The 27646-nt window shown below is 39.6% G+C and overlaps 1 protein-coding gene across 2 annotated transcripts; it reads right to left on the bottom strand.

Moving 5' to 3' along the window:
- Positions 1–316: 316 nt before the first annotated feature.
- insyn2ab (inhibitory synaptic factor 2Ab) lies at positions 317–27646 on the bottom strand. Of its 2 annotated transcripts, XM_038737902.1 has the most exons (6): positions 26712–27646; positions 26345–26507; positions 18541–19711; positions 14958–15029; positions 1933–2380; positions 317–1790 (listed from the first exon to the last, which is right to left on the bottom strand). In XM_038737902.1, exons 3-5 carry the CDS (start codon positions 19704–19706, stop codon positions 2197–2199), a joined length of 1422 nt encoding a protein of 473 aa, XP_038593830.1. In that variant the 5' UTR covers positions 19707–19711; positions 26345–26507; positions 26712–27646; the 3' UTR covers positions 317–1790; positions 1933–2196. The 2 variants fall into 2 exon arrangements, with proteins under 2 accessions (XP_038593830.1, XP_038593831.1); XM_038737903.1 differs by lacking the exon at positions 26712–27646 and having other exon boundaries at positions 26345–26685.

Raw genomic sequence — 27646 nt, 5'->3', positions numbered from 1 at the left:
TGCACATGACATTTTAAGCTGAGTGATTGGATTCCTAATTTACTTCTCCGATGAAATTTACACAGGCTTGTACCCTCAACTTTTAATCAAAGAGCCATGTATCTTCATGTTAATGAACTGATAATTTAAATGAGAGAGTATAATGCTGATCAAAACCGTAGAACTCTTTCAACTGCGAGTCAACGTAACATTGTATGGTAAAAGTAATGGAACTTAATTTCGTACGCAGGAGTGCCCAAAATAGCTCCTTACACTTAAAAAACTCTTGCATCTAGCATTCAGTAGACATAGCAGCACACTGAATCATTCAGTTGAAAATGTTTTAATTGTGACGTAGAAACAGTAGAAAAATGCATAATATTGCACATAATCACTAAATTGCACTTTCTCAGGGTACAGATCTTTGCATGGACAATTGGACATTGGTGACCTGAATAATGTAATCTACTGCGTAGTCTAAAGATGGGAGGCCAGTATGTATTTTCCTGACATTTCTTGGATATTTAATTATGCCATAATATATATGTAAGAGCTGCTGTTATAAAATTACTTTTAAATTCAGTAAATACCTGCTTTATTACAGCGTGGAAGTTCAATATCATTGCTACATCATCAGTGTTTTGTTTTTTTGTTCTTAACCAAAGCTGATGGCTACAGGTCTTCTCTGCTGTAAGATTGCTACCATACTCCTTTAGCACTGTATATAGCCCTTCTACTCTTGCAAGTTCAGTGCACAGTTGTTTGTGTGGGCTGGTAGACAGATGTCTTCTGTGAAAAAAAAAAGAAGTTGTTTCATTTTACAAGATGGAACATGCAGTTGAAAGGCAAGATAAATCAATATTACAGAACAACACTTTAAGTGTTAGCTAACTGGACATAAAACAGATCACTTAAAAATAAATTGGGTTCAATACTTCACATCGGAGCTTTGCTGTGACACAATGTGACTGAGAGGCAATGCAAACTCTTAATGGACTCGAAGAGAGAAATGTCAAAATAGCCTTTACTTTTTGTTAGAAATTCAAAACACTGTTTAAGATCATAGAAAACATTCTGTCTTTTGAAGAAGTCAAAACATAATATATGTTGTTAAAAAAATCTGACCAAACCCAGAAGACTTGTTGCATTTTCAGCAAGAGGAGGGGCCCAAACATATATATTTTAAAATGTCACTACAGAGTACTTTGCTCAACAGATGCAGATATTCTAAAATATAAGTTCTGAAAATGATGTGTGAGTGTGACCAACAGAAAAGGACACAGTGACTGAGGCAAAGTTGGCTGGCTAGTTGATTGGTTGCACAGTGAGCTAAATGGAGAGAATAAAAGAGACTAAGTTACAAAAAGAGGGAGGAGACAGGTGTTATCAACAAAGGTATGCAGATGTTCAGGTAAGTAGGCCAAGCAGGATCTTAATAGATAAAAAGAAAGAGGAGAGAATAGACAGCGATTTGTACAAAGTTAGGCAGACATTCAGTCAAACAGGCTGAGTAGGATGTTAACAGATAAGAAGAACAGGAGAGAATACACAGGGTTTTGTACAAAGGTAGGCAGACATTCAGTCAAACAGGCTGAGCGGGGTGCTAACAGATAAGACGGAAAATGAAAGAATTGACAGGGTTGACATACTGCCATGTACTGTTCTGTTTTTCAGTCTTTTACTCATATTCCTCCCAATAGTAAAATGTTTGTGCTTTGCCGGAGGTGGGGATGATGTCCATTCAAACATTATAGCTTCACTCATAAAAGGACCTCCACATGGTGCCTCCTCTTGTTGCCAAGCAATATGCTCTAAGGGGAAAAAGACCAAGAGTGCATTGCATTGAAGGATGCAATAAAAATACGTAAATATAAAGTGAGAGGTGCATTTAACCACTATATATAACCTCCATCTTTAAAAAATACATGTACAAAAATGTATCCCAAAGCTCACCTAGTTTTTGCAGGTGTGTGTCGGTCCTCTTCAGCAAACATGCCAGAAAAAGGTTTGACAGGATTCAAATTTTTTTGTCTCTGCTGTCCACCAGCTGACTTAATGTGCAGTCTCAACTCAGAACCTCAAATGAACTGGTTTCTGCCGTTATCCATTCTCATATGTTGATTGCTCCCTCTGAATACTCCCTCCTTCATTGTGAGAATAACAGGGGTATTAATGTGCCCAATGAAAAGGCTGTTCCCAAAGCCCTTGATGTTTTACTCAAAGGAACCAGAGTTTCCAACGAGCATGCTTTTTGGACTCTGTCTTGGACTTGCGTTTTGGGGTGGATGTGAACACTTCATTGGAGTAAGGCAGAGCGGGGCATTGTTGACTGTCCAGGGGGCAAAGTCTCTTCATCAGGGACTGTAGCTTGTCCTCCTGCTGCTTGAAATCCAGCTCGACACTATAAGACAAGCATAAGAAATTGAATTGAATATTTCGATTATTCAGTTCAGTATTGTACTTACAATACAAGGATTTGATTATAGATTTCATATATCTTCACTAGTAAAATCAGGGGTATGAAGCTGAATGTTTTTAAAGTAAGTGATTTGTCTTTTGGGCAGCTATAACATTTATGACTCAGTTTGTGACTTGTTTTTTTATGTTAGTAATCCACTGATGTCCAGATGGAGACTGGGAGGGAGGCAAATGGTTCAAATGCACCGACAGACACCCTGGCAGCACATATCTCTCACGGCACATATCCATATTCAAGAGACTCCTCCGAGTAATAGAGTTCCTTTGCATCATGTCTGTATTTTGTTTGCATGCAGTCAAAGGGCATTTCCTGCATAGATTATGTTTGTATCAAAAAAGAGCCAGAATGTGGGTTGCTCCTGACATCAGACTTCCACATCCGCCAATATAATCCCAGGCTGGTCATCGTCTGATTTTGTTCCGACACCGTAGTTGAACTCTCTCTCCGATTAAATCTCTCAGGCCTGGGAGAAATGTGGGGCTTAATCCCATCCAAATGAAACCATCGAGAGGCCAAGCAGATCCTGATTAACTGCTTGTATTCAAGCAAGGGATAAACGCATTATTATAAACCATCTCCCTTCACTTTATTGCTATTGATTTCTAGTGCTCTGTTAATGTATTTATTCCTGAAGTATGCAATACGTTTTGGAAATAAAGTGAATAAATCACCTTCTATGTGCCTACCAAAGTGACACTCAACAAACCGTACCTGATGAAATGTTCTGTTGCTTTTTTCATTTGGGGCAGTTTTGATTCATCCTCGTTTTTATTTCTTTCTTTTTTTTTTATCACCTACATTTACTTAAAACACGTTTAAAACAGTGGCTTACAAAGCTCATTCCTGTCATTCAAAGTCTAGAGTATTAAAGGTGGAAGGGAGAACCAAAGCTGCCAAAAAAGATGACATCTGACATGTCAAGGTCAAACATGTAGCCCTCTCCATGTCTGCAGGCACACAAATAAACGTTAAGGTACAAAGCTTGGCCTGATGGGGTAACCGCTTTGATGGGCAGTGTAATTAGTTCGCTGAAGGATGTGCCATACGCAAAGTGACATAATAAATCCTGGGAACTGTCAACACACCCTTAAGATAAGTGTCAGTTAAGAACAGAGCTCTATTAAAGCTTTCAGGTGGGAAACTGAAAGGAGGGCTGGATAGTCATTTGGCATGCCGGGACTTCTGATAAATCAATATGTTAGATTAAATGCAAAGCAAGCGGACAATGTACAGGAGCCTGGGTTTGTGGCAACTTGAAACTCAACAGCATTATTGATAAAAGGGATTTTTAAGTATTTTGTTGTATCATAACAAAACCTCTTGTTGCACGGTGCTTTGCTTGTGCGCATTTTCCCTTGTTCTCCACTTAACAAAAGCTTACACTTGCAGCTCTTCTGAACACTGAATCTTCTGACAATGAGTAACTCAGTTTTAAGGATGGACATAAGCCTTTATCTTGGCAGAACTGCTGTTTCATGCAGGATGTGATGCACTTACCACATATCTTATTCATATCATCCATTGTTTTACTTCCTCCTACTTTTATCTCTATTTGTATCTTTTGTTTTTATGTTAGAAGTGTTGTCTTTTACTACTGCTGTTTAAATCATGTTGACTTGACAGAAAGCAGAGCAGAATCACAGCAGCACAGTGTGACACAGAATAGCCTCAGCAATTATTAGGAAATTAATCACTTGGCAGATCACTGCAATTACTGTACGCTGTGGACAAATACCTCAGTGGGAAGTCAGAGGTAGCACTGTACGATGCGGGTGGCACTGGGCAGCAGGTGTTTCAGCAAACAAAAGCCCTATATCTAAGATCATCTCTGTACACAAACAGATTGAAGCGGCTGGAGACAGGGAGGCTTTTCTAGGGCATTCCGCAAAGCAGATTAATCATCTCTTTAGTTATGCAGTGTGAGTAGCTATTGCTGTGATCAGTGGCGAGCCATTTGTTGTCTGTGGCCATGGTGTGCTGAGCACCGTTCAATGATTGTTGCTCCTGGGAGGGATTTTGCTGCTGTGAGATGTCTTTTTAGCATGGCATACTCTATTCATTCAGCAGTGTGTACCTGCTCACTACTATTCTCTGTTCTTTCTGCTACTGGCACCTTTCATCGTAAAGTCATTTCTCCTCCTGTGATTTCCCCTTTGGCCATTCACAGTTCAAACTCTCCACTTGACAAGATGAGTGGTTCAGGCTCAGTATAGTGTAACATCTTCAGAACGACATGAGTATAGTAGAGGCTATAGTAGACTAAATCACCGGAGAGTGACAGTTATTTCCTCCACTGACAGGCAACAGTTGAAGCAGAAACTCCCCACAGGTTATGTAAATCATATGCAGCAATTCTTTCCTGTCATGTATATCAGATATTAATGCCATTGCCATTGTCTATTACATGGCTTTCTGCTTCACAGATACACAGAGAGAAACCCGGTCTCCTTAATGAGAACAAAACAGAATAGGCAATCTTGACAATTGTTCACCAAAACAACCACAGCTCTGCCACCTCAGCGTGGGACACAAGCGCTAATTAGCTCCTTGTGTCTCATCATATTGCATTGCAGTTGCCTTTCCATGAACTTAACTGTTTTTCAAAGTCACTGTGAGTAACAAATTGGAAACACTGCATTGTATACTTTGATTCAAATGCTGGTTCTTACTCAACACAGCATGATAGGAATAAAATCCTTTAATGCTTTGATCTGAGCGTGTGTTTTAGACTGGGCTTCCTGCTGTACACTAGGTTGACTCAGCGGGCCACATATAATTTGCAGCTGATGCTTGTGTAAATTTAGTTTGAACTCCAAATGTAAGTATAGCATGGTGGATACAGTCTCATCATACTGTACAGTTTCCATCTTTGAGTTGAATGTTCTGGTTCCTTAAAAGGGTTGGTCATCTGAATAATACCAATACTAATACTAATATTACTATTACAACTACTACTGCTAATAATAATAATAATGATTAGAAAAAAACACTAGCAAGCTGGGAGCATACTAGCATTAGTCACATTGTGTCTCAGAGCTTCTTTGTGTTTTCTGGTACTGTGCTATTTACGCCTCACTATTATTTTTTTTTTCTCATGCGCTGTACATCATTTCATTCAATGAAGAGATGTTGATGGGGGTAAAAAATCTCTCCGAGCTAGCAAACGGTCAGCTATGATGCAACACAGCTAAAAATCTACGATAACTTCCTCCATTTCTGACTTTATTTCAGATGCCCCTGATTCTGGGAGTAATAGTATCTCAGATTTCCCATAGACAATGTTACATGACTCACAGTTATAGCATGAAACTCTCCCGGATAAATCAGTACAAAAGATTAAGAAATGTACATAAAAACTTTAAGGTAGACATTTACTTCGACTCCCAAGGTGCACAAGAAACATCCAGTCACCGAGCTTAAAATTAAGTTACATGCGCCGCTAATGGTGAGTGGAAGCTAAAGACTACCAAGTTGAGAAAACTGAAAAAAAAATTGTGAAAACAATTGTGGGTGAATTCAGCAACTGTATCCCTGTGTTTTGTTCTCATCTGTGAAGTGTTTGGAAATCCCTACGTGATATTTTTTTTCCCACCACAGATTTTTGACAACTCTCACTTGACACACACCAGGGGCAAGTTCAATCTCAAAACATTTGGCACCGGTTTGAATCGCTTTCTGATTGAATGATGGCTTCGAGGTATGTTTTCTCCCATTTGGTGGGCATGTCTCAGGTGTTAGCCAATCAACTGCGACAAGTTTGTAAACACAACAGTGTTAAAAAGGCAGGAAAATGCAGTGCTCTTGCGTACACAGTAGGGTGTTAAAGGCACCACTGTTTCCGTTGGAAAAAACGTTTTGCTACATTTTGTCGGCGCTGAACTTGCCCCAGGTTTGCATTAAATCCTCACCCTATTCTGCCACTGATTGGCTAACCCTTACCCCGCCCTAATCTCAACCTAACCAACAGAGGCAACAAGTACGAGCCAATCAGAGGCAGATTTGTCTAAAATCTGGTGGGAAAAATAATATCGCACCAAAGACTGGCATCTTGTCTGTGCCAATGGTGGCTGAGGCTCATGGGTATTTTATTTAGACCTGTCCCGCATGCCAAAATTACTAGCAAAACATGACTTATCAGAAAGATTGTGAGATCATCCGTGAGAGTCCTGTGTTTCCATGTTAAGTAACATTGAGGACATTGTTTAAATGTGGGCAGATAAACCTTACCAATAGCTAGGTGATCTGGACATATTTTTGTATTATGGGTGAAACGACCCTTTAAGGAATCCTTTTTTACCCTGATGTGATGGACAGTCTCATAGTTATTCCCCTAATTATTCGTCCATACATTTAGCCTCTCTCTCCCTCTCTTTTAATTGCCATGTATGCCCTATTTGTTGCAATGTTCTATGAGATGCTGCAGTATACCAAAGGTGGGAGGAGACTGTCAGGGGAGAGCCGAGGTCAGAATGACCCACAGATTGATTACCTGAGCTAAGCAGCTGCTAGAGTCCTGAATTTATCGGACATACTGAAGATGCTGAGCTGCTCCAAAATGAAGGTCTACTTCTCAGAGGCTGCTAATGTTGGTTTCAGTTGCAACATGCAGTTGCTGTCTATCTTTGAGGGGTAATTGGTCTTTTGGTCCCATCTTGCTTTGCGTGGCTTGTTTTAATTTGCCTCACTGTACTCAGGCCTAATCATCAACGTGTCACACGGAGTGGTTTGTCCAGCAAGGTGATTACTGCTGCCCTGTCAGCAGTTTAACTCAACGGATTAATAATAGGGATGCTGGTGATGGGATCGTACAGCAGTTTGATTAGTTAGGTAGTTTTATGTGATGGTAAAAAGTACGTCCAAAATAAAGAACAAATAAACAATAAAGAAATTCTCTAAAAACATAATTTAGTCTTGGAATGTTTGAACACCTGGGTTTTGCTGAAGAATATTAAACAGCACTATTTGCAGAATTGAAGATATTTATGACAATTGCTTTGGCAGAGATAAATAGGACCGTGCTAGATTTCTATCCTGCTTGCCAACTACAGCTCTGCTCTGTTCAATGAATGTTAAAAACAGTTGCGGGAACTGCAAAAACCCCCCAACTATTTAATGATACAGAATACAGAATAAATGATAATCTTCCACTTTATCGGTATTCTGCAGAGTGCATCTTCATGGTGATTTTATTACCATACCACATGTTTTAATTTAGTCATGACAGACACTTCCTTTGCCATCAGAAATTGTTCAGTGTTAATTTAGCCAAGTTGCTTCACCGACATACAGAAGTGGCACACTTTTTCTTATCAAGATAAGATCTGCTTCACAGTGGGCTTCTTGCTTTAAATTATATTCCTGTTTTTATGTGTAATGTTTGCCTCTCAGTTAGATGAACCCAAATGTACTCCCCATTTATTTGCAGTAAGTCATAATTAAAGAATAGGTGCAGTCAAAATCACATAATTTAGAAAATACCCTTCACAGGCTCATATTACCATTTATTTACATACTTCTAGACATTCTTACACACCCACGCTGCTTAAACCCCCCCATATTGAAAGTCACACGTACTTAGGAAGTATTGGCTAAACCCATGAAAACAAATCAATGAAAAGGCCCGTTTGATCAATGGAGACACAAATCCACACACACACACACACACACACACACACACACACACACACACACACTGCAGTATTCTGGCTGTTACACAAGAGATCACCTACAGTACTGTGCGTAAAAAAAAAAAGGTAGGAGGATGAACACAATAAAATAATTTAAACTAGAATTACTGCCCCATGGTTGTATGCCTCTGACCACCAGTCAAGTAGCAGGTTACATCCATGCCTTTCCACTCATATAATATATTCAATAAATACTTGGACGTAATTAAATAAAATGTATAAAGTGTATTTTTTGACTAAATGGAAGTTATCACTATCGATAATACCTACAGTATGTATGATCCCAGTGAATATACAATAAAAAACTGATTAATGAAGAATTATCATAGATGTATGGCTAAACAGATACACATACTTGATTACTGTGGGTTCTTATAGAGTATAGCTACACAAAATGTGGTCATTATGTTTTCTCCTGGCATTTTTAGATGCAAAGCCTCTCGATGAGCTGTAGGTGAAACTCACTCACTCACTCACAGGATCATGATTAGCTAGGCGCATCATATGTAGTTAACAGGCACATGATTCTGATAATGCTCGAAATTCAGAATGAGGCAGGAAGTGAAAAGCAGAATGGAGGAGATGGAGGAAAGCCCGTACTGTGCTAGTTATTGTTTACTCATTGTGTCTTCCCAGCCAGTGTGTGAACGGAATCGCCCAATTCATTATTAAATTATGACTAAAAACCTATTTTGATGACCTGTGAGTCAAAAGTGTTACCTGTTCAGTGTACGACTGTGAAATATGGTCACAATCTCCCCTTCTTTTTCTGAGTTATAGTGATGAATAATGTAAAAAAAAAAGGGGGGGTGGGGGGGGGGGGTGGTTCCAGGATATTATGATGTCACAGTCAAATAGACCTTTGAGCTTTTGGGTAAAAAAACTTCATCATCATAAAAATGGAAAAAATACTTCTTTGTTACAGTGCATATCTTGATTAAATCTCACCCCGTGTCCTTTGACACATTAATTAATTCTGATCTTTGAGTGATTAATGGAAATTATGATCATGTAGCAATTATAAAGATTATAATCATCTACTGGAAGATTTGTCATTTATTGTTTCACAGTTGAAACTGCTGAAATTTACCACGATAAATTTTAAGTGTTGTAGGTCTATTGTGGGTCAAAGTTTCAAATTTAAAGGGATAGTAAGTGATTGTAATCCAATACATTTTTACATTTTTACAACTAGGAAGTGGTGTGGACCTTGCCACACAACACTGTCCCAGCCAATCAGCAACAGTTAGTGCTCGTGCACAGGAGTGATGGGGGAGGGGAGAGTACCATTGTGAAGAAGGACAGAAGGCAGAGAAACAGCCAAAGCAGAAAGGGACTAAAGAGAATAAAGGTTTAATGAACAGGCAAGGGCCAAGTTTCAACACTGTAGACAACTAATAGATTTGAAATTTTGGAGAGGTCTGACGGAGCACTGAAGGGAGGGGTGTATTTGTTTGGCAGTTGAGTTCAAATACCAACAGTCCTTCTGCAGAGTCACTTACACTCCCTTTAAGCTTCACACAGCTAGGGGATCCTGAATTATTTACTATTCCGTGTTGTTGCCTGTGATACACTGAACCATTTTTCAGGTGCGGTTTATTAAGTTCACCTGTTGATGGGGTTGACTGTAGTTACTATGGAAATTACTTTAATAACTGGAGAATGATTGCATTACTTTGCAAAAAAAACTGATACCATGTATGCAGATAGGGCCTGTAATGGCAGCATGTACAAACAGAAAAGAACAAGGCCCAGGATCGAACCGGGTACACCACAAGAAATATTTACTCTTACTGAACTCCCAAGAGCTACAAATTTGTTTCCTGTAGACCTAATGGGTCAAGAAATGTGCCAATGACATCAGGCTAAACTGTACCAATTATACCTATGAGATTAAGAATGCCATTCTGATGTCTTCTACTGTTATGAGGAAAGCTGTGTTTAAAGGAGAGCTGCCTCAGTTCTGTCCACCTTTCCAATTTTGTGGTTCATTGAGGTCCTCGGGACTACGATAGAAAAGAAAGGATTTGGAAAACTGATGCGAGGGACACCATGACCCTGGAGATAACAATTGTTTCTGACCTGGACAGCTTGATGGGATTCGGCCAAGTTGGAGCATTGAAAGAAAAAGAGGACCATAATTTGTCTTGGGCCATAGCTATCTTATAACACACCTTTGCCTTGATTAGTTAATATATATTAAAGAGTGGTATGAACAACTGGATGTAGGAGTATCTGGATAGGTGATCAGCTGATTTCTATTTAGTTTGTTTGTGGTTGTATTAGTAACATTTAGTCCAACATGAAGAGAGTCGTCACAGATTGGTAGACAGCATTTGAAGGATATTTTTAATTAGTTGAGACACCAGGAATCACCACTCATCAGGAAAGCAATATTCTTGACATTCTGACTGCTGACACCCGCCAATATCTCTGAAAGTAGAATCAGATTCAGGTTCAGTAATTTGGTGTTGCTGAGACCTGGTATGTTTGTTTTGCATTGAGTGTTGAGGCAGTTTTTTGGTTCTTGCTGAGGAGTGGTGATCTCCCTTTGCCTTTTTGTCAATGGTTGCTGAACCTTATTCTTTGATGGAGACTTTGGCTCATTCTATAGAGGCTTAAGACTGTTTTTCAGTTTTATTGACTGCAGTCCACAGCTGCTCTCCATTGGTGTGGAGGAGTGAGAGTGGCTGTCGCTCTGCAGCGTTCTGTCTCTGTTAACTTGTGTTTTTGGAGAGATATAGAAGGAGGTAAGCCATATGTTTCTATTTTTGCTTCTACCTCGACCAACATGAAACCAAAGCTCCTGTTTTGATGCATCAAAAGTAGAACCTGATATAGTCTCTAGTCTTGCTCCTCATGCAAGCCACGGTCTCATGTCTGGGTCAGTTGTGGTGTTCATTTTCAGTAGATCTTGATTAGTGTGCTGCCCAGATTTTGAAATGCGTCATCAAAATCTCTTGATGTTAAATCCGTCCGCTCGCACACATTTCCACACCATCCACGGTACATGACACTGTGAACATGAAGACAATAGGCATCATGCACAAATAGTTTTGTATTCTTATGCTAAATCTCTATTACTTTTTCCCGCCCGAGGCTTAGTTATACGAGTTCCCAGTTTTAAGTGATGAATACTGCCTGTTTATGAGTAGGTGAGTGTTCATTATTAGATCATTAGCACAATCATGGAGCTTTAAGTCCTGCTGTCAGACATAAGAAAATTAAAAAACAACAAATTTTGCAGTGTCATTAATGACATTTATTCATTTAGCTGACGCTTTTATCCAAAGTGACTTACAATTGCTATATATGTCAGAGGTCGCACGCCTCTGGAGCAACTAGGGGTTAAGTGTCTTGCCCAGGGACACATTTGTATTAGTATTTGTATTAATACACAATTGTATTAGTGAATATTACTATAACCATCATTACTGTGTAGTTTTTATTTAATTTTGTTTGTTTAACATGACTTCAGCAACATGTTTAAAAAAAAATCTAATTCAAAATTAATTCAGATAAAGGCATTACATTTTCTAACATGTTTTTTTCATCCCGTGGAGAAAGGCAGACTATCTGTACATGACTCGTATGACAGGCCTGGACCGCTTGGGAATTTTGTCTGTGCTTAAGAGAAAATATGAATTATGTGAAAATTGCTGAATGCTACACTTGTAGGTGTCAGGACAAATCTGTTTATACAAGTTATTCTTGCGTGATCCACTGATCAACCTGTATCTCATGTGAAATGGAGATCCTGTTTTCAAGTTCCACAATGGTCTTTAACCACAATTTGGGTCATCTTGACACAATGCACTCGTGAAGGGAGAAGAGAGGAATGTTATATTCAGCAAAAATCCTGATTAACACGACCAAGAATGGGCAGTTTTCCTTAAATTTGCAGTAAATGAGTGTTTTAGTTTTTTTTCCAAATGAGTTTATAATACTCAAGGTGTTGGTGTAAATATCTGACATTCATCTAAAATATTCCAAAAGGATAGCAAATTGGACACCCCTTTTTTAACTTGCTGTTACAATACAATCTCTATTGCAGTGCAGTAGCTATTGTGTAAAAGGAGAAGCATAAAGCAGAAGTTCTAAAGAAGAACGCTTTACTGCAGCCAACGTTCATATTCAGACTGGAAATAAAGTTTACATCTATAGTTTGTGATTTTGTGTGTTTAAGCTATGTGAAAACTATTCAAAAGTCCTACTGTATAAAATGTATTTTCTGGGCTTGAGAGTATTTTCCAAACAGCTGTCTGTTTCCTGTTTTTGAGAACAAGGTAACAAGGGGTTTCAGCAGTAAAGGCTTTTGGATTGAAGTGACAAATGACAGAAGGTTAAAGATTGAGTGGATTTCCCACCTGCTTCTGAGCTATTTTTCAGCTCAGAGCATTTCAGAGCACTTACACCACACAAAACTGTTGTGTGTTTTGACAGAAATAAAGTGTCTTTTAAAAATGACACACACAAAAAGAAATCTGTGCAATGCTGATGGGATTTTAAAAAAAGTATAGAGTTAATCCAGTCTTTGTTTCTTTGACATGTTTTATGGGCTGTGGTAAAATTCTAGTAAAATTTCCTCATATACTCTGTTGACAGGGTCAACTGTATTTCCTATCCTGTCTAGTTCACTTCCTACTGCTGTGTATGATTACTTACTCATTACAATGAGGCCACTCATTCCCCATGACACTTTGTTACAATGTAAGGTAGTGAGTGTGCAGCTTGTATAACAGTGTAAATTAGATGTCCCCTCAAAATAACACATCACACAGGCATTAATGTCTAAACTGCTGGCAACAAAAGTGAGCCATTTACCCTCCACTGTGTCATGTGACTCGTTACTGTCAAGGTCTACAAGGTCTAAGGCAGGGATATCAAACTCAAGGGCCACATAAGCATTACGGTTACCCTCAAAGGGCCAGTTGCAACTGTAAGACTGTATAAACATAACTACTCCTTAACATATTGTTAAATAACTGTTTCTTTATTTGATTATGTATTCAAGTTAAGGACATTTATCAGATGTAAAAATATAGCCTTAGTAAGAAAATGTCTCTGTGTTATTATAACATAAATAAATGAATTTATCAGATTTAAAACCCCTCATTACTCCATCAATCAAAGATCAAACATTTCAAGTAAATAACAAAGACAAATATCATCAAACATAAGCTTTTACAGTAACTTTTCACTTTTTTCACAGTTGAGAGGTGCAGAACCATGGTAAAACAAATAATTGTGAGCTGCTAATAACATGAGGGACAGATGTGGCATTTGGTAAAACAAATAGTCCAGCTGCACACAGCCTTGCAGAGGACATACATCCAACTAATGAGAGATAGTTTGATTACCTGGAAAAATGCAGACTAAGCCTAGTTCACACTACACGATTTTTTTTTGATCGGGAGTAAATCAGCAGTTGATCTGCGGTCTCATCACTGACATCTGTCAGATATCTAGCATACCAAATATCTGGAGGGGTCGGCCGACTTGACATCCACATCCAGCCAATGAGAGCAGGCAGCTGGCAGAGCAGGCAGCTACTTTTTCACCGCAAAAACATTTTACTTCCCTCCAGCTCTCTGTAGCTAGGACGATCCCTGCTACCTGCGTGTGCTAATCCATTCTTTGACCCAGATTCTTTGTCTTTATAATTGCTGGCTTTATAATAACAAACAATTTGTTGAAGACAAGCAGACCACAGGACATGGATCACTGGAACCATGTCCTGTGGTCTGATGAGACCAAGATAAACTTATTTGGTTCAGATTGTGTCAAGCGTGTGGTGGCAACCAGGTGAGGAGTACAAAGACAAGTGTGTCTTGCCTACAGTCAAGCATGGTGGCGGGAGTGTCATGGTCTGGGGCTGCATGAGTGCTGCCGGCACTGGGGAGCTACAGTTCATTGAGGGAACCATGAATGCCAACATGTACTGTGATATACTGAAGCAGAGCATGATCCTCTCCCTTCAGAGACTGGGCTGCAGGGCAGTATTCCAACATGATAACTACCCTAAACACACCTCCAAGATGACCACTGCCTTGCTAAAGAAGCTGAGGGTAAAAGTGATGGACTGGCCAAGAATGTCTCCACACCTAAACCCTATTGAGCATCTGTGGGGCATCCTCAAACGGAAGCTGGTGGAGTACAAGGTCTCTAACAACCACCAGCTACGTGACGTCGTCATTGAGGAGTGGAGGAGGACTCCAGTGGCAACCTGTGAGGCTCTGGTGAACTCCATGCCCAAGAGGGTTAAGGCAGTGCTGGAAAACAATGGTGGCCACACAAAACATTTTCACTTAGGGATGTACTCACTTTTGTTGCCAGCGGTTTAGACATTAATGCCTGTGTGATGTGTTATTTTGAGGGGACAGCAAATTTACACTGTTATAAAAGCTGTACACTCACTACTTTACATTGTAGCAAAGTGTAATTTCTTCAGTGTGGTCACATGAAAAGTTATAATCAAATATTTACAAAAATGTGAGGGGTGTACTCATTTTTGTGAGATACTGTATATGCATGCATTACTGCCAGTAGGTGCACATTTAATACTTTGAGTTATTCTTTCCATATCACTGAAGCTGATTCGTAACATTTTTATGAGTTTTAAAAACATTTTTTTTAGCTGTCTTAGTCAGAACACTGTATATACTACATCTCCTTTTGCATTTTCTGTACAGAAAAACATCACTGCACCAAACGCCTCTTCTAAGCACCTCTTTCACACCAAACCGAATAATCAAACAGAAAACAGCATTTAATTCAGCATTAATGACACACTGGCACTGAAAAGGGCCCACCTGTAAATGATGCATGCGCTGTTTCGACAAGTGTCACAATTTGCTGTGTCTTGTCCTGTTCGGTAGGAGAGCCTGTGAACAGAGAGATGAAAAGATATATGTGATCTCCAGTGGCACGATTTAGCTTCATATTTCAACACCTGTGGGCATCAGCGATCAGCCAGATTTGTTCAGCTTGGTTTTCACCCAGTGTTATTTATTCCTACCAGTTGAAAATGCAGCCGGGGCTCTGTTCCTGCAGTTCTCTCCGATTTGGTTAATAAAGTATGTAGACTCGCTGATTTTACACAATAGGATTACCTCACTTTGCCATGACATAGTTTTGCGTGATCTGTGTCTCCATTCTATAGGCAACAGAAGGTAAGTTAATGCTGTATGAACTGCATGCAATGACAGGCTACAGTTTTGTTTGGGGATCATGGGAGGGGCTGTATTAGAGCTGCACGTGTAATTTCTTGCTGTCACGGTAGCCCTTCACCCTGTTTGATGACATGTGGAGGTGTTGGACCTCAACTGTTCCCCCGTGACATGAGAGGTGACCTCTTTGGGAGAAACGAAACAGCCTGTGTGGATCGAAAATGCTGATGGGAGCTCAAGGTCAGCAAGTTCATCCATCCTGCCCTGTTCTCAAATTAAGTCTCTTTGAACAGCTGTGAGCAAGGACAGTAACTCACTGCACAGACAAGGCCCACACCAGTGCTGTGCTGCTGCCTGGCTTTTCATGTACATCCTTGTAATTTTAAAGAGCCTCGCTCTAATAATCAAAGCGCATTAACCTAAATATATAATCACTGCTTGTACTCAGCACAAAAAAACACTTCTTATTCAGGGTAAAATACTCCTGACCCAAAATAGTGTCATTGTATTAAGGCACAGAATGTCACAGAGAATTATTCCATAGATGCTTCATAAGGGGAAAAAATAGCTGCACCTCAGAAAGTTGTTCTCTAAGCTAACTGTTTGTTGGCACAGATTCGCTGCTGTGTTGTTTGCCCACGTCAGCTGTCCAGGGATATGTCTTACCCTCGTCATTCCAGTTTAACTATCCACACCCCCTGCCTACATGCCTGCTGCTCTGCCTGTCTAAGCACTGCGTATTAGTTTGTGTTTTACTGATAACCTGTGAACCAAAGCTAAAGACAGACCAGGCCACACTTTTTCACATGGCATTCAATGCTTTGTATATAGGGTAAATATTGTATATGTTATATACATGTTTTGTATATACAGTAGTGTACAGACACAGGAGAGCTCTGCAAACATTATTTTGCATGTAACATTGACTATATAATGCAGTACAATGAACAGCATGGGTAGAGACCTTAATATTTGTATATAATTGTGAAATTGGGTTGACATGTATCACGCAATTGTCCGTTGTTATATGAGATCATGCAAAAGACTAATGTTCTCTGTCTTATCACGTGCATCAAATAGTATAAGTTATATACTGCATTCAAGCTGGTCAGGGTTTTAAGATAAATTATCCTGTGAATGAGTAAGAAACTAGAATAGCTGTGCAATTTTAATTTGCTACAGGTATGTGATTCATCAAGCATTATCAAGTGTCACTGACACTTTTGCTTATGTTTGGAAAACCCTTAAGAGATGTGAAACAGACAAAACAAGCTTTGTTTTTCAGTTCCATTTTGCAGGATGTCATTAATAAGTATCAAACAGTTTGTCTTTGTCAAGCTTAAGTGGATGTGAAACAGATGAACAGCACAAGCATTCTTTTGACTTCTTGGTGGACTTTTTCAGGAAATATTCTTTGTGTTTGTAATCAGCTCATGGGACAGATGAGGGACAGCAACAAAATTACCCACAAATGGAGAAGCATGATTTTTTTCAATGATCTTATTTCCAATGTAAATAGTGACATGGGGATAATCCCTAATGAAATGCCTTCTTACATACATTGTCCCTGTACCCTTGCTGGACCAAAAAATTACTTTATCATTTTCTCACTGCATGGGTGCAAAAAGTGGTTAAAATCACTGGACATTGTGTATTTTTTTTTTTTTTTTTTACATGTGAGAACAAGGAGGCTTTTAGATGCTTTTTGGTACATCTCAAAGTATAGCTTTAAAGAAGGCTTTCTTGACTGTCCAGGCCTGCAAAAAAGGAAAGAGTATTTTGGAATGTACTATGGAAGGCAGGCTTTGAGTCCTGTTACTGCACCTCTCTAATAATGCTGATGGAACACAACACAGTAAAAGCACTATAGCAGGCACAGTTTTGTGGAGATGAAAGGCAAATTGTTATGAGGCTGCACTAATTGGGCCTTTAAAACCAAGTTTCACAGAGCCACACTAGGGTGCCTTGTTCTCCACTGCATATGGCTAAGACTTAAATACAATTTGCTTTGTGTTTCTATGGGATTTAGAGATGGAGTACATTGATTCTTACAATTGTACTGGTGTAACTACATATGGACATAGCTTTAGGACTTTCTGCATATTCTCCTTTATATGTACATTTCTAATGAAATATGACACATTTTTCTTGTATTAAACCTACACAGAGATGAACAGGCATGGTAATGTATTTGAAATGTGCCATTTGACCTTGAGGGTTGATTATCTACTACAGTTTTTCTTTTCAAACTACAAAGTTTCTTTTCTTCTCTTTACAAACAGCAGACTTTCTTTTCATTATAAAACCTTGTGTTGTATAATGATAAACTACCTTGTTACATTGATATAATACCGCAAATACAATTTTAAGTCATGCTAGAGGCATTTATTGGTGATCCTCTGACATTTACTCTTGCTCCACCAGCAGCAAAGTTTTCTCTATTCAGTGAAATATTTCAACATCTACTTGATGAATTTGGCTCCACATTTTGTACAGCTATTCATTGTTTCCAGAGGACAAAGCCTAATGATTTTCATCAAGTGCAATCAAGCAGTCATTTTGTCCAATACTTTACATTTACATCCAAATACTTGACTCAACTTGAACATTCCCATTAGCCTCAGCTGTACTTTGATTTTGGTGCTAATTAGCAAATGTTAAGGTGCTAACTTGCTACTCTAAAAATGGTAAACATGATCCCTGCTAAACATCAACATACTAGCATTGCCATTGTGTGCATGCTAGCTGATGTTAGCATTTAGCTCAAAGCACCACTGTGCCTAAGTACAGCCTCACAGAGTTGTTAGCCTGGATGTACTCTTCGTACGCTATAGTTAAAGGATACCTCCTTTCTTATGCAACTTGGGTCTTATTTTTGTCACTGACTTCCTGGTTCAAAGTTTTCCTTTGGTACTTGCAGTTACAGTTTTCCTATGAGATAAAGGATTAATGTTACATTTCCTGTTCTGTCTCTTTTGGTTTTAACTTCAAATACAGAAGTTAAAATAATCTGACTGAACTGTTGGCTTGTTTACAACAAGTCGACTGTCTACTTGTTGGCATCAAACTGCGTTTTACTGATGTTGCTGTGCTCCCAGACCTCAACAATTACCTTGACAATGTTATCATAACCAATAGAAATGATGGCCAAAGCTACAGAAATAAGACTCAAGTTGTAATAAACTACAGTTTTACCTTTATCACAGATTTAGCTCACTCTACTCACCCCTCTCTCTGTGCTTCACCTTTCTCCAACTCCTGAATAACTCCAAGCAGGACCTTGATGGTCTCCTGGCTTGAGCTGATGAGACTCTCCATGGCCTGCAGCTGTGCTTTGATATCCTTGTCTCCAGATAAGGGCATTATCTGCTGGCTGCTCCCCATGCCTGGGGCTCTTTTGTCTCCTGGAGGAAAGCCCTCATCCCCCCCAACTGTTTGCTGGAGTTTAGAGGAGGCTGACATATGCCTTGTCCGACACTGCCCTTGTGACTGCACAGAACATTTGGCGCTATGGGGAAGTGTCTGTGACTGCTGTTCGTTTAGCTGTGTACCCTTTTTCCGTTTGCAGCTCACAGACGGGCTTCCTAAAGACTCCACCTGTGTCAGCGAGTTCCAAGCAACAGGGCCAGTGCCCTTTGACTTGTCCTGTGAAAACTCAGAGTTAGCCAGCTGGCGCTTTGAGGAAGTGCCAGCTTCCATGTCTTCTTTGGGTAATCCTTTGTGTTTGGTACTTGTCCCACAAACCTGGTACTCTGTTTCTCTGTTGAAAGGAGAGCTACGTGGATGGCACTCTTCCGAGAAATGTGAAGAGTCTGGACAAGAGGGTCCATCCACACAGTTAGCACTAGAAAGCAAATCCTCTGTTTCACTGCTGTCATCAGTGTGGTGAAGCAACGCTTTTGTCTGCCCCACGATCTTACCCTTGTACTTAGAGGACTCCCCAGTGGTTTGTCCATCCTCTCCTCCAGCCTTTATATCACTCAAAAAACCATTGTTTTGCCCTCTGTAATCTTCCACCAAAGCAGTGTGTTTAAACGTATGTCCTTTTTTCCTCTCAAAAGGAAAAGTCTTGTATCGCTTAGTGAGGTCCGGCGACGTCTGGACACCAGTACTCTTGGTCACGTTTGGAATAGAGCGTCTGGCAGGCATGGTCATGTACTTTCTGTGTGTCACTTTACAGGAAATGGATCTGGAGCGCTTACCCCGATGCTCATTCTGAGCATCACAGATATCCTTAAAACGCACTTGTAAGGCCTTGTTTCTCTTCTTGACTTGCTGCTTGCCTGATTCTGGTCCAGACTGCGCATCGAGGCTGTGTGATGGGCATGTCTCTGAATCTGATTCATCTGAATTTGAGACAACAACGCATTTGGTGTCCTCTTTGCTCACCATATTTCCTGTAAATGTAAAAGAGAAAGAAATCAGAGTCTGTGTGAAACTTTGTTGTCTGGGAGGGAACTGATGATCTATGTAGTATTCAGTATACTATAGCAGACTTCCTGATTCTTTTCCTTATGCGACTATAACTTTGCATTCTAGTAACACATTATAACCTATGTTAAAGGCACAATCTATGATCCAGAATCCAAGATCCAAAATTGTGATCCAAAAGTGCAGTGTTTATCAATACACATGGTGAAATGGGCAATAAGTAAAACACCAAAAACCACCATATGAAAAAGATAATCATATTTAATTTGCAAGTCAAACTCTCCAGTAATGTATGTGAAAACACTTGCATCTAGTCACACAAATTATTGATGTGCCAGAAGTTTTCCCTATTTCAAATGTCTCTTTTAGTAATAATCCTCTGTGTATCATAGAAACACAGAACTCAGAATAATTTAACAATTCTGTAAGTTTATGTATATGTTATGTTTAATTATTGCAACTAAAAAACATCTGTCAGTTTGGCGTGGAAGACGACTCTTAATACTACAATATCCATGAGCCTTGCTTGGAGAAGAAGCCAGTCAGAGTGGCTAATGAGAGCAGTGAATTCAAAACGCTTTGTTGTTGCAGTTTTAAACAAACACAGCTAAACCTGACTTCATTTAAGATTCAAAATGATCTTTAGCTTCCACCTTCTGTTAGCCGTAACAGAATGTTAAGCTCTTTAATTGGATGTTTCTTGCGTAAATGCACCATGGAGTCGTAGTTGTTTTTAGGTACACAAGCTTGTACTGTTTTTTCTAAGAACAATATTTACTAACACAGTCCATCCAAACGGTAAATGTGCTCCAGCTGTGAGTCCCCTAACAATATCTATGAAAAAAATTAATGGAACCTTCTCACTTCAAGAACCAGTAATTACTAGTTATGTACAGTATTTTTTCATAAACGCAAACCTTTCTGCCAAAATTCTGATCATTTGCTTCAGGACACCTATTTGGAATAGTAACTGTTTTGTTGTGGCTGCTTTCACCATTCAGAATCTCTGGTCATTGACTGTTATTTCAGCTGTCGGCCTCAAATACACACCTCAAGCTAGAAGAGAACAATTTTGCTGTGAACTTGTGGTGTTATCACTGTCAAGATGCCAGATCACTGCTTTACCTTATCAAGCTAAGTATTTGCTAGTTATGCTAACAAGCACAGTATATAATGTGAATTTGACAATATCATTAGACAATAGGATTGCCAAGGCTGCTGGCTGTATATGTGCTTGGAAATAGTAACTATGAGTAGATGACCTTATTTTTCTTTTGGCGTTTTACAAATGCATTATGACACATTTATGTTATTGATTTATGCAATGGTGAAATAGCAATACTTATGTTTCAGGATTTTAAGTGTTCTGGGTTCAACTGATTTGGCTTTCTCCCGTGGCTGATGTCATTTTTGGGGGTTTCTATTGGATCACTGCAAACTCCAGTCTTTTTTAGAGGGCAGTGTACATCAGCTTTAGTGATTTAAACATGACTGCTGTCTTGCCCATTTACTTGGCTTCAGGGGACATTCTCTTTTGTCGCACATAGGAGAGTCCCATTTACATTTTCCACACAGAGCATATTCGGCTATACATTAGGGGAACATTCCAACTGAAACAAATGGGGTTATGTGACAGCTCACTTTACTGTTCTTCATACCATAATTACATCAAAACTGCTGAGCTCCTGTTCTTTGCTCTGCACTGCTGCACTCATTGCCAACCTTAAGCTTACTGTATATCCACCCACTTATGGTCATCTCCTTATCAATGCTACATAACATTTCATAAGATATATTTTTGTAAGCTTCTGTGTTAAGAGTACTTGTATTTTCCCATGATCATTGGAGGTGTCTTGTGAAGGAATGGCCGTGGGGCAGTTGGTGCTTTGGCCACGAGTAGAAGGTGTTTACTAAATCATATATTCCCCTTGTAGTCTGAGGTCCTGGAAGAGGAATTGACCACACAACAGCTGCGCCCCACACATACTAGACTCTACATAATAGCTAGTGTTGGGCTCCTCCACCTGTATCCACCTGTAAGCTCAAGTCCCTAGGGGGGAATTTATTATCATCGCTCCCCATTCTCTCCTGTGCTGAACGGAGGGACGAGGTCAGAGGCTAGACACCAAATATAAACTCTGCAAATGTTCTGTGAACACATCATAAATCTGTTCCACATGAGTTGGCTGACTGATCTGAAATTAAACTTTAAATGTTTACAGATTACCGCTTATTACAACTTTATATTAAGAGCTGCATACAGTGAATAACAAACAGTTCTTGAAGACATTTGCTACTCAACCATAAGTAATTTAATATGTTTACGAAGGGCTTGAAATCACTTGAAGATATTTGTAAAAGAGAAACAGTTTTCACTTTTGGAGTAGGAGTCTCCAAAAAAGTGTTAAGGATATTTTCTAACAACTGTTTAGGAATATGGTTTATAATACAGGTTTATGCATACCTGCTTTGAAGCATTAAAACCGTAGTTGTTTATGATTAGTATATCATTTATAGAGCTTCTATAAAATTCCCATTTGTTGTGTATGTAAATGTAACACTATGATGAGCAAGAATTTAACTAGAAATGTTCTTAATTTTTAAAAAGATGTGTCTCATATAACCACTGTCATATTTATGATGCCCCAATCTGCAACATACATTTATCATATAATTAGTAACATATTTTTTAATGTTAATTCATCATTACCAAATAGTTTGAAGCCCTTTAATGCCATTATTAGTCTTTTCTTATAAGCATAGCTTGATTTATATTGATTATTGAACTTATATGACCACACAAAGGAGTTAAAAATGACTTTCATAATACAAAAAAGCCTATTTGTTTATAGTCAGTCCCCATGCAGAGTTTCAAATGAAGGTCCGTATGATCAAATGAGAAATATTGCATTTTCTGTCTCATCTGTGATGAAAGACATTTCATAGCTAGAGCATGAAGTATATCAAGCAGCACAAGGAAATGAGTTGATGTTTGATATGGTTGAAAGGAAACATCAGAAAGAGCTGGTTAATCATTTTCATATGACAAGACACCATCGATAAATAAACTCCAATGAATCATTTATTACCACTCAAGAGCAAGCTATTCATGGTGTCGCAGCTTCCCTGAAAGTAATCATGTTTTATCATTCTGAGACATTGTAAATCCATCAATGCGATTGTTCTGGTGGGGAAGTTTACACTGAAGAGATGTTTCCTTACTGTCAGTTTCACTACTCCCATGGAATTTGTAAAAGGAAAAGCAGCGGTAGATTAGATGAATGTTTATTCCTGATCTGCAGTTGATCTACATCTGCAGTGCATGTTCCAGTGACGTAATGACTAAAGGTTTAAAAAGTACTTTTTTACTTCTTACAAAAGAAGAAGTGAGAGTGTGATGTGAAAAGAATACACACTTTTTAATGATGGCAAAACAGTCTTTGTTAAATGTGACCGCATAGAACAAAGACTGAAAAATCAGACAAGGGCTGATAATAAAAAGCATGAGGTTGTATTTCTTGGCACTCTTGCCATGTGTTTCACCTTGCAGACTGTCCACTAAAACCTAACCCTCAGCTCAGACTGTTGATGAAATGGAATATATTTAGAGGTAACTGTGTTTCATCTTGCTTCCTATTAATACTGGGGAAAAAACTGCATGCCAACAGCTTCTAGTGTCACTTCAGTCACTGCAATGCATTCAGTGCCAGATGAGGGTGGAAAAAAACAAGCAACTAGCTCAATCTCATTATACACAAACAATATGGTATGCTGTGTCATGAATTTACACACGGTTGTTTTGGAATTTGGAGCAGCTGAATTTTATTGGGGGTGGTATTTGTTCTGAAACATAGCTTAGTATGCGCTTTGACTTTAGTGTAAGTTGTTTGTCAGATGCGGCTCCACGGTTAAAAGAATTTGTTTGAGGCTGATTCACATGGGATCATACTATTTCACACTCAGAAACACCAATCTCACACCACTGAAAAGGTAATCACATCTGCAGGAAGTCTCCCCTAAGCGCATACAATTTCTTATGCAGTCATGTAAGGCATGTCAAGCAGCTAAATGGTAAATTTACACAAAGGGAATCAAGAAAAGCTCTTCAATGAAGTATTATTGTTGGAAGTCAGATACACAGAGAGTCAGAGCGAGACTTATATCACTCATGGATTTATTCAGACAGTTGAGCGAGAATCTGCTTTGCCTCGTCGTCTTCTTTCTCCTCCTCCTCTTCTCAAAGCAAGCTGTATCTCTGCTAATGACCTGAGGTCCTTCCCTGATTTGGCCTCAGCTATCCAAAGGATTATGAATAATGCATTGACTCTAAAATTGCAAAAGTAATCCTCTGAAATCTCCTTATGTACCCTGGCAGACCACGTTGTCAGTTGCAATTGCCCTTCAGTTCTTCACGCTAAAATGCTGCATGGATGAGGGGAAGAAACCCACCTTTAGCTACAGTATCATGATTGATTTATTATGACCACAATGTTGTAGAAACATGGCTGTTTGTTAAGAATGTTAATTGGGGACTGGATCCATTTTCCATGCAATAGCAGGTCTACGACATTGCTGACTCATGATTTATGCCCGATCGCAAAGCAGAGAGAAAGAGATGGCTTTGCTTAGATCGCCTTACATCCTAGTCAGTCTGCATCAACGCAATAATTACTGAAGTGCATCTGTAGGATATTTACATTCGATAACACTGTCTAGCCACTCTCATTAATAGTTAAGTAATGTTGTTATAGTGGCCTCCCACTCCTCAAACATGGTAACCACAACTGCACCATCAATACAAACACGCATCTTAAACACAGGATGTTCTTTAATGGTTTACTTAAATGTGCTAAAACTAGGGTGCATTACAAGGTCAGTGCTTCGCTCTTCATTATAACACAGATTGACGCTGTGCTCATCAACCCCCCATGCATTCTAATGTATGCGTTGTTACAGTGCAATGTATCCATTTTGTATTCTCATTATTTGCAAGTGACATTGCACCAACTATGCCTTCATAAGGACAATGCAAAGGACAAGATATCACATTGCATTTGTACAGTATAGGTTCGGTCTCTACACACTCCCCGTTGCAGTAATCTTTTTCACAATAAAACGTCCAGCTCTTCTTCCTGCTACAATGTAAACCCCTTTAGTCCAAGATTTTTATAAACAATCCCAGCCTGTTTTCAGAGCTTCACAGTCACACACACACACACACACACACACACACACACACACACACACACACACACACACACACACACACACACAAACACACACACACACCATCTTATTCCAGCTGTCATCCAGAGCTATCTGTATCTATCCGGGCTGCCGGCTACACCTGTGAAAGTTTGCTTTATGACATTGGCTTAAAAGATTTATCATTGAGCAGCACTTTCTGTTCCGGTAATAGTTGGAGGTTTTAAAAAGCTCCCATCCCTGGATCTCCTACATGAGAGCACTGGCTGTGAAATGGATCCTTGGGAAGAGTAAGTTTGGAGAGGCTGATATGCAGAAGGGCATTTTATTATTTTTTTTGTGATCACAGGCTCTCCGGCTAGTGTGGGTCTCTTTTTGTATAAAATAATGGAGAAGATACTGCTTTTAACACTTTAGAGCTTACTTAGTGCATACAGAGTGCTATGGTGCATCACCCTAATGAATCCATTGATTAGTAAGGGGAAGGGCTATGGGCATACATGTGTACTCAGGTCAAACTGATGATTAACTCAGGTGTAATGTATGAGATGATTTATAAGTGAAAAAGATGCTGAGATAGACAAGCCAGTGTGTTTGGCACTGTACCCATCTGTGTTTCCTGTAAATTCAGGTAGTCAAGGAATGACATGTAGAAAATAGAGGTTCTGGGGAGGAGGGGGCGACTGAGAGCAAATATAAGTGCAGCTGTGTATGTGATGCAGTACCCCAAACCTTCTCAAATCACACATGTCATTAGTCATGATAAGGATGAATCCATCTTTCATCAAATTCAGCCTTGGGGAGCACATCACTTATCGCATATGAATTTGTCATGCAGTCTATGCCACTTAATACGATAGGTGTGTTCCAATAAATAATCATCATTCCGACAGTCTATTGCAGTACCATATACAATAGTCTATTAGTGAGTGCTCATCAATATTCTTCACTGTTTAGCCCAGACAATTCACAAGTACAGCAATCTTGATAATCAGCCTATGCCTCATCAGATATATACTGCACGTCTGTCACAGGCTGCAAAGACACGCATTATTATAAGTACATAAATCAAAGTCAAATAACATCTCTATTCATCTCCATTTGCATTTGTGAAGAAAAACCTTTGACGTGTTCTCCAGATTAGTCATTAAACCTTTCAGTGCTTGGATGCAGAAATGCCCCCTCCCTAATTTATCCATATCTAATGCATGCAACATACACTAACATCACTAACCAAAGACTTTCAACAGGATTTTATCATAATTCATGAATACTTCTGATATCCACCTTGATTCAATTAAGATTTTAAAAGGCAGACCAGATAAATCCCACACTCTTTTTTGCAATACCTGTGAATATGTGTGCAACTCCAAAAGAGGAAGCATAACTCTTACCTTGAGAAACAGATCAGAGGTGCAAAGGACAAGAAAGCACAGATCCACAGTAGAGCCAGTTTTCATCCATGTATTCATTAGGTGCCGGGGTACCGTCCAGCCACTGGAGCAGCTCTCACTGGCTGCGGGAGGACAGAGAGAGAGGCAGCCGGTGCAGTGACAGCTGGAGTTGTTGTGGCACATCCAGCAAAGATTCAGGTTATCAGGATGGGAGAGGAAAAAAAGCAGAAAGACATTGCCTCAAAACCTCATCGGGTCCTCACTGATATCCCTCCCCTGCCTTTTACTCTGCGCTCTCCCCCTCTTCTCCCTTATACACCTCATTCAAGCATCACTGACACTCATTCGCTCTTGTCCCTGCACTCACCGGGAACAGGCACTCACACATGCAGCGGAGATCTCCATCTCGCGGTGCTGCTGCTGTTGCTGCAATCCCTGTGCATTCGTGATTGAGTGTATGTGTGTATGTGTGTATAAGAAAGGCAGGGAGAGGGTGGGCTGGTGGGTGGATGGGTGGGTGGATATGGCAAAGGGAGGAAGAAGGAGGAGGAGGAGAAGGAGGAGGAGTGAGGGGTAGTACGCAAGCTGCTGGGGAAAGTCCAGAGTTGCTGAGCTGCATCACTGGCGAAGACCCCCTTAACTTGTCCTCCACAGGCTGGCTCCGTTGACACTGAGCTGTTATATAATCTGAAGGGCTTTGGGAGACAGCAGGGAGGGGGAGCTGTGAAAAAAGAATGCATTGTGCGTTTAATTGGATGTCTCCGGGACCCCGTTACTTTCATACATCTTATACAATGGGGGATGAATTGAGCAAACGAAAAGAAGTGACTCTGCAGCTGCATAAAAAGGGTAACAGAGGAGGCAAAGAGCCAACAGGGCAGCAGTGTTAATGAGAATGTGAGACGAGAGAGAAAATAAAATGACGATAGGGAGTAATAGAGACAGTGAAACAGAGAGAGAGGCACAGAGAGGAATGTACTTCACTGGAAAACAGGGAATACTGATTTTTTTCGACGTCTTAAATTTCTCAGATTTCTCTAAATTGCTTAGAAGTTCATGGCTTAATGATTTATAAAGTCCTGTTTAGGGAATGGACATAATAATATGAATGACTGAACTGTCTAAAGCAATCGAAGGTCTGCAATAAATACGACCTTTCTTAAGGAGGGGTCGGGGGTTACATCAGAGCCATACAAAATAATCAATAGAAACAACATGCAAACTTGACATACAAGAGCGAAGACCTGAAACAAGTCCTAAAGATGATTGTTTGAATATATCTAGTGGGAATAATATGTTTGT

Source organism: Micropterus salmoides, unplaced genomic scaffold (assembly GCF_014851395.1).
Source record: "Micropterus salmoides isolate LMB-PRFRI ecotype aquatic unplaced genomic scaffold, ASM1485139v1 Ms_hic_scaffold_22, whole genome shotgun sequence".
Taxonomy (NCBI): domain Eukaryota; kingdom Metazoa; phylum Chordata; class Actinopteri; order Centrarchiformes; family Centrarchidae; genus Micropterus; species Micropterus salmoides.
This window is presented reverse-complemented; position numbering and strand designations above follow the sequence as displayed.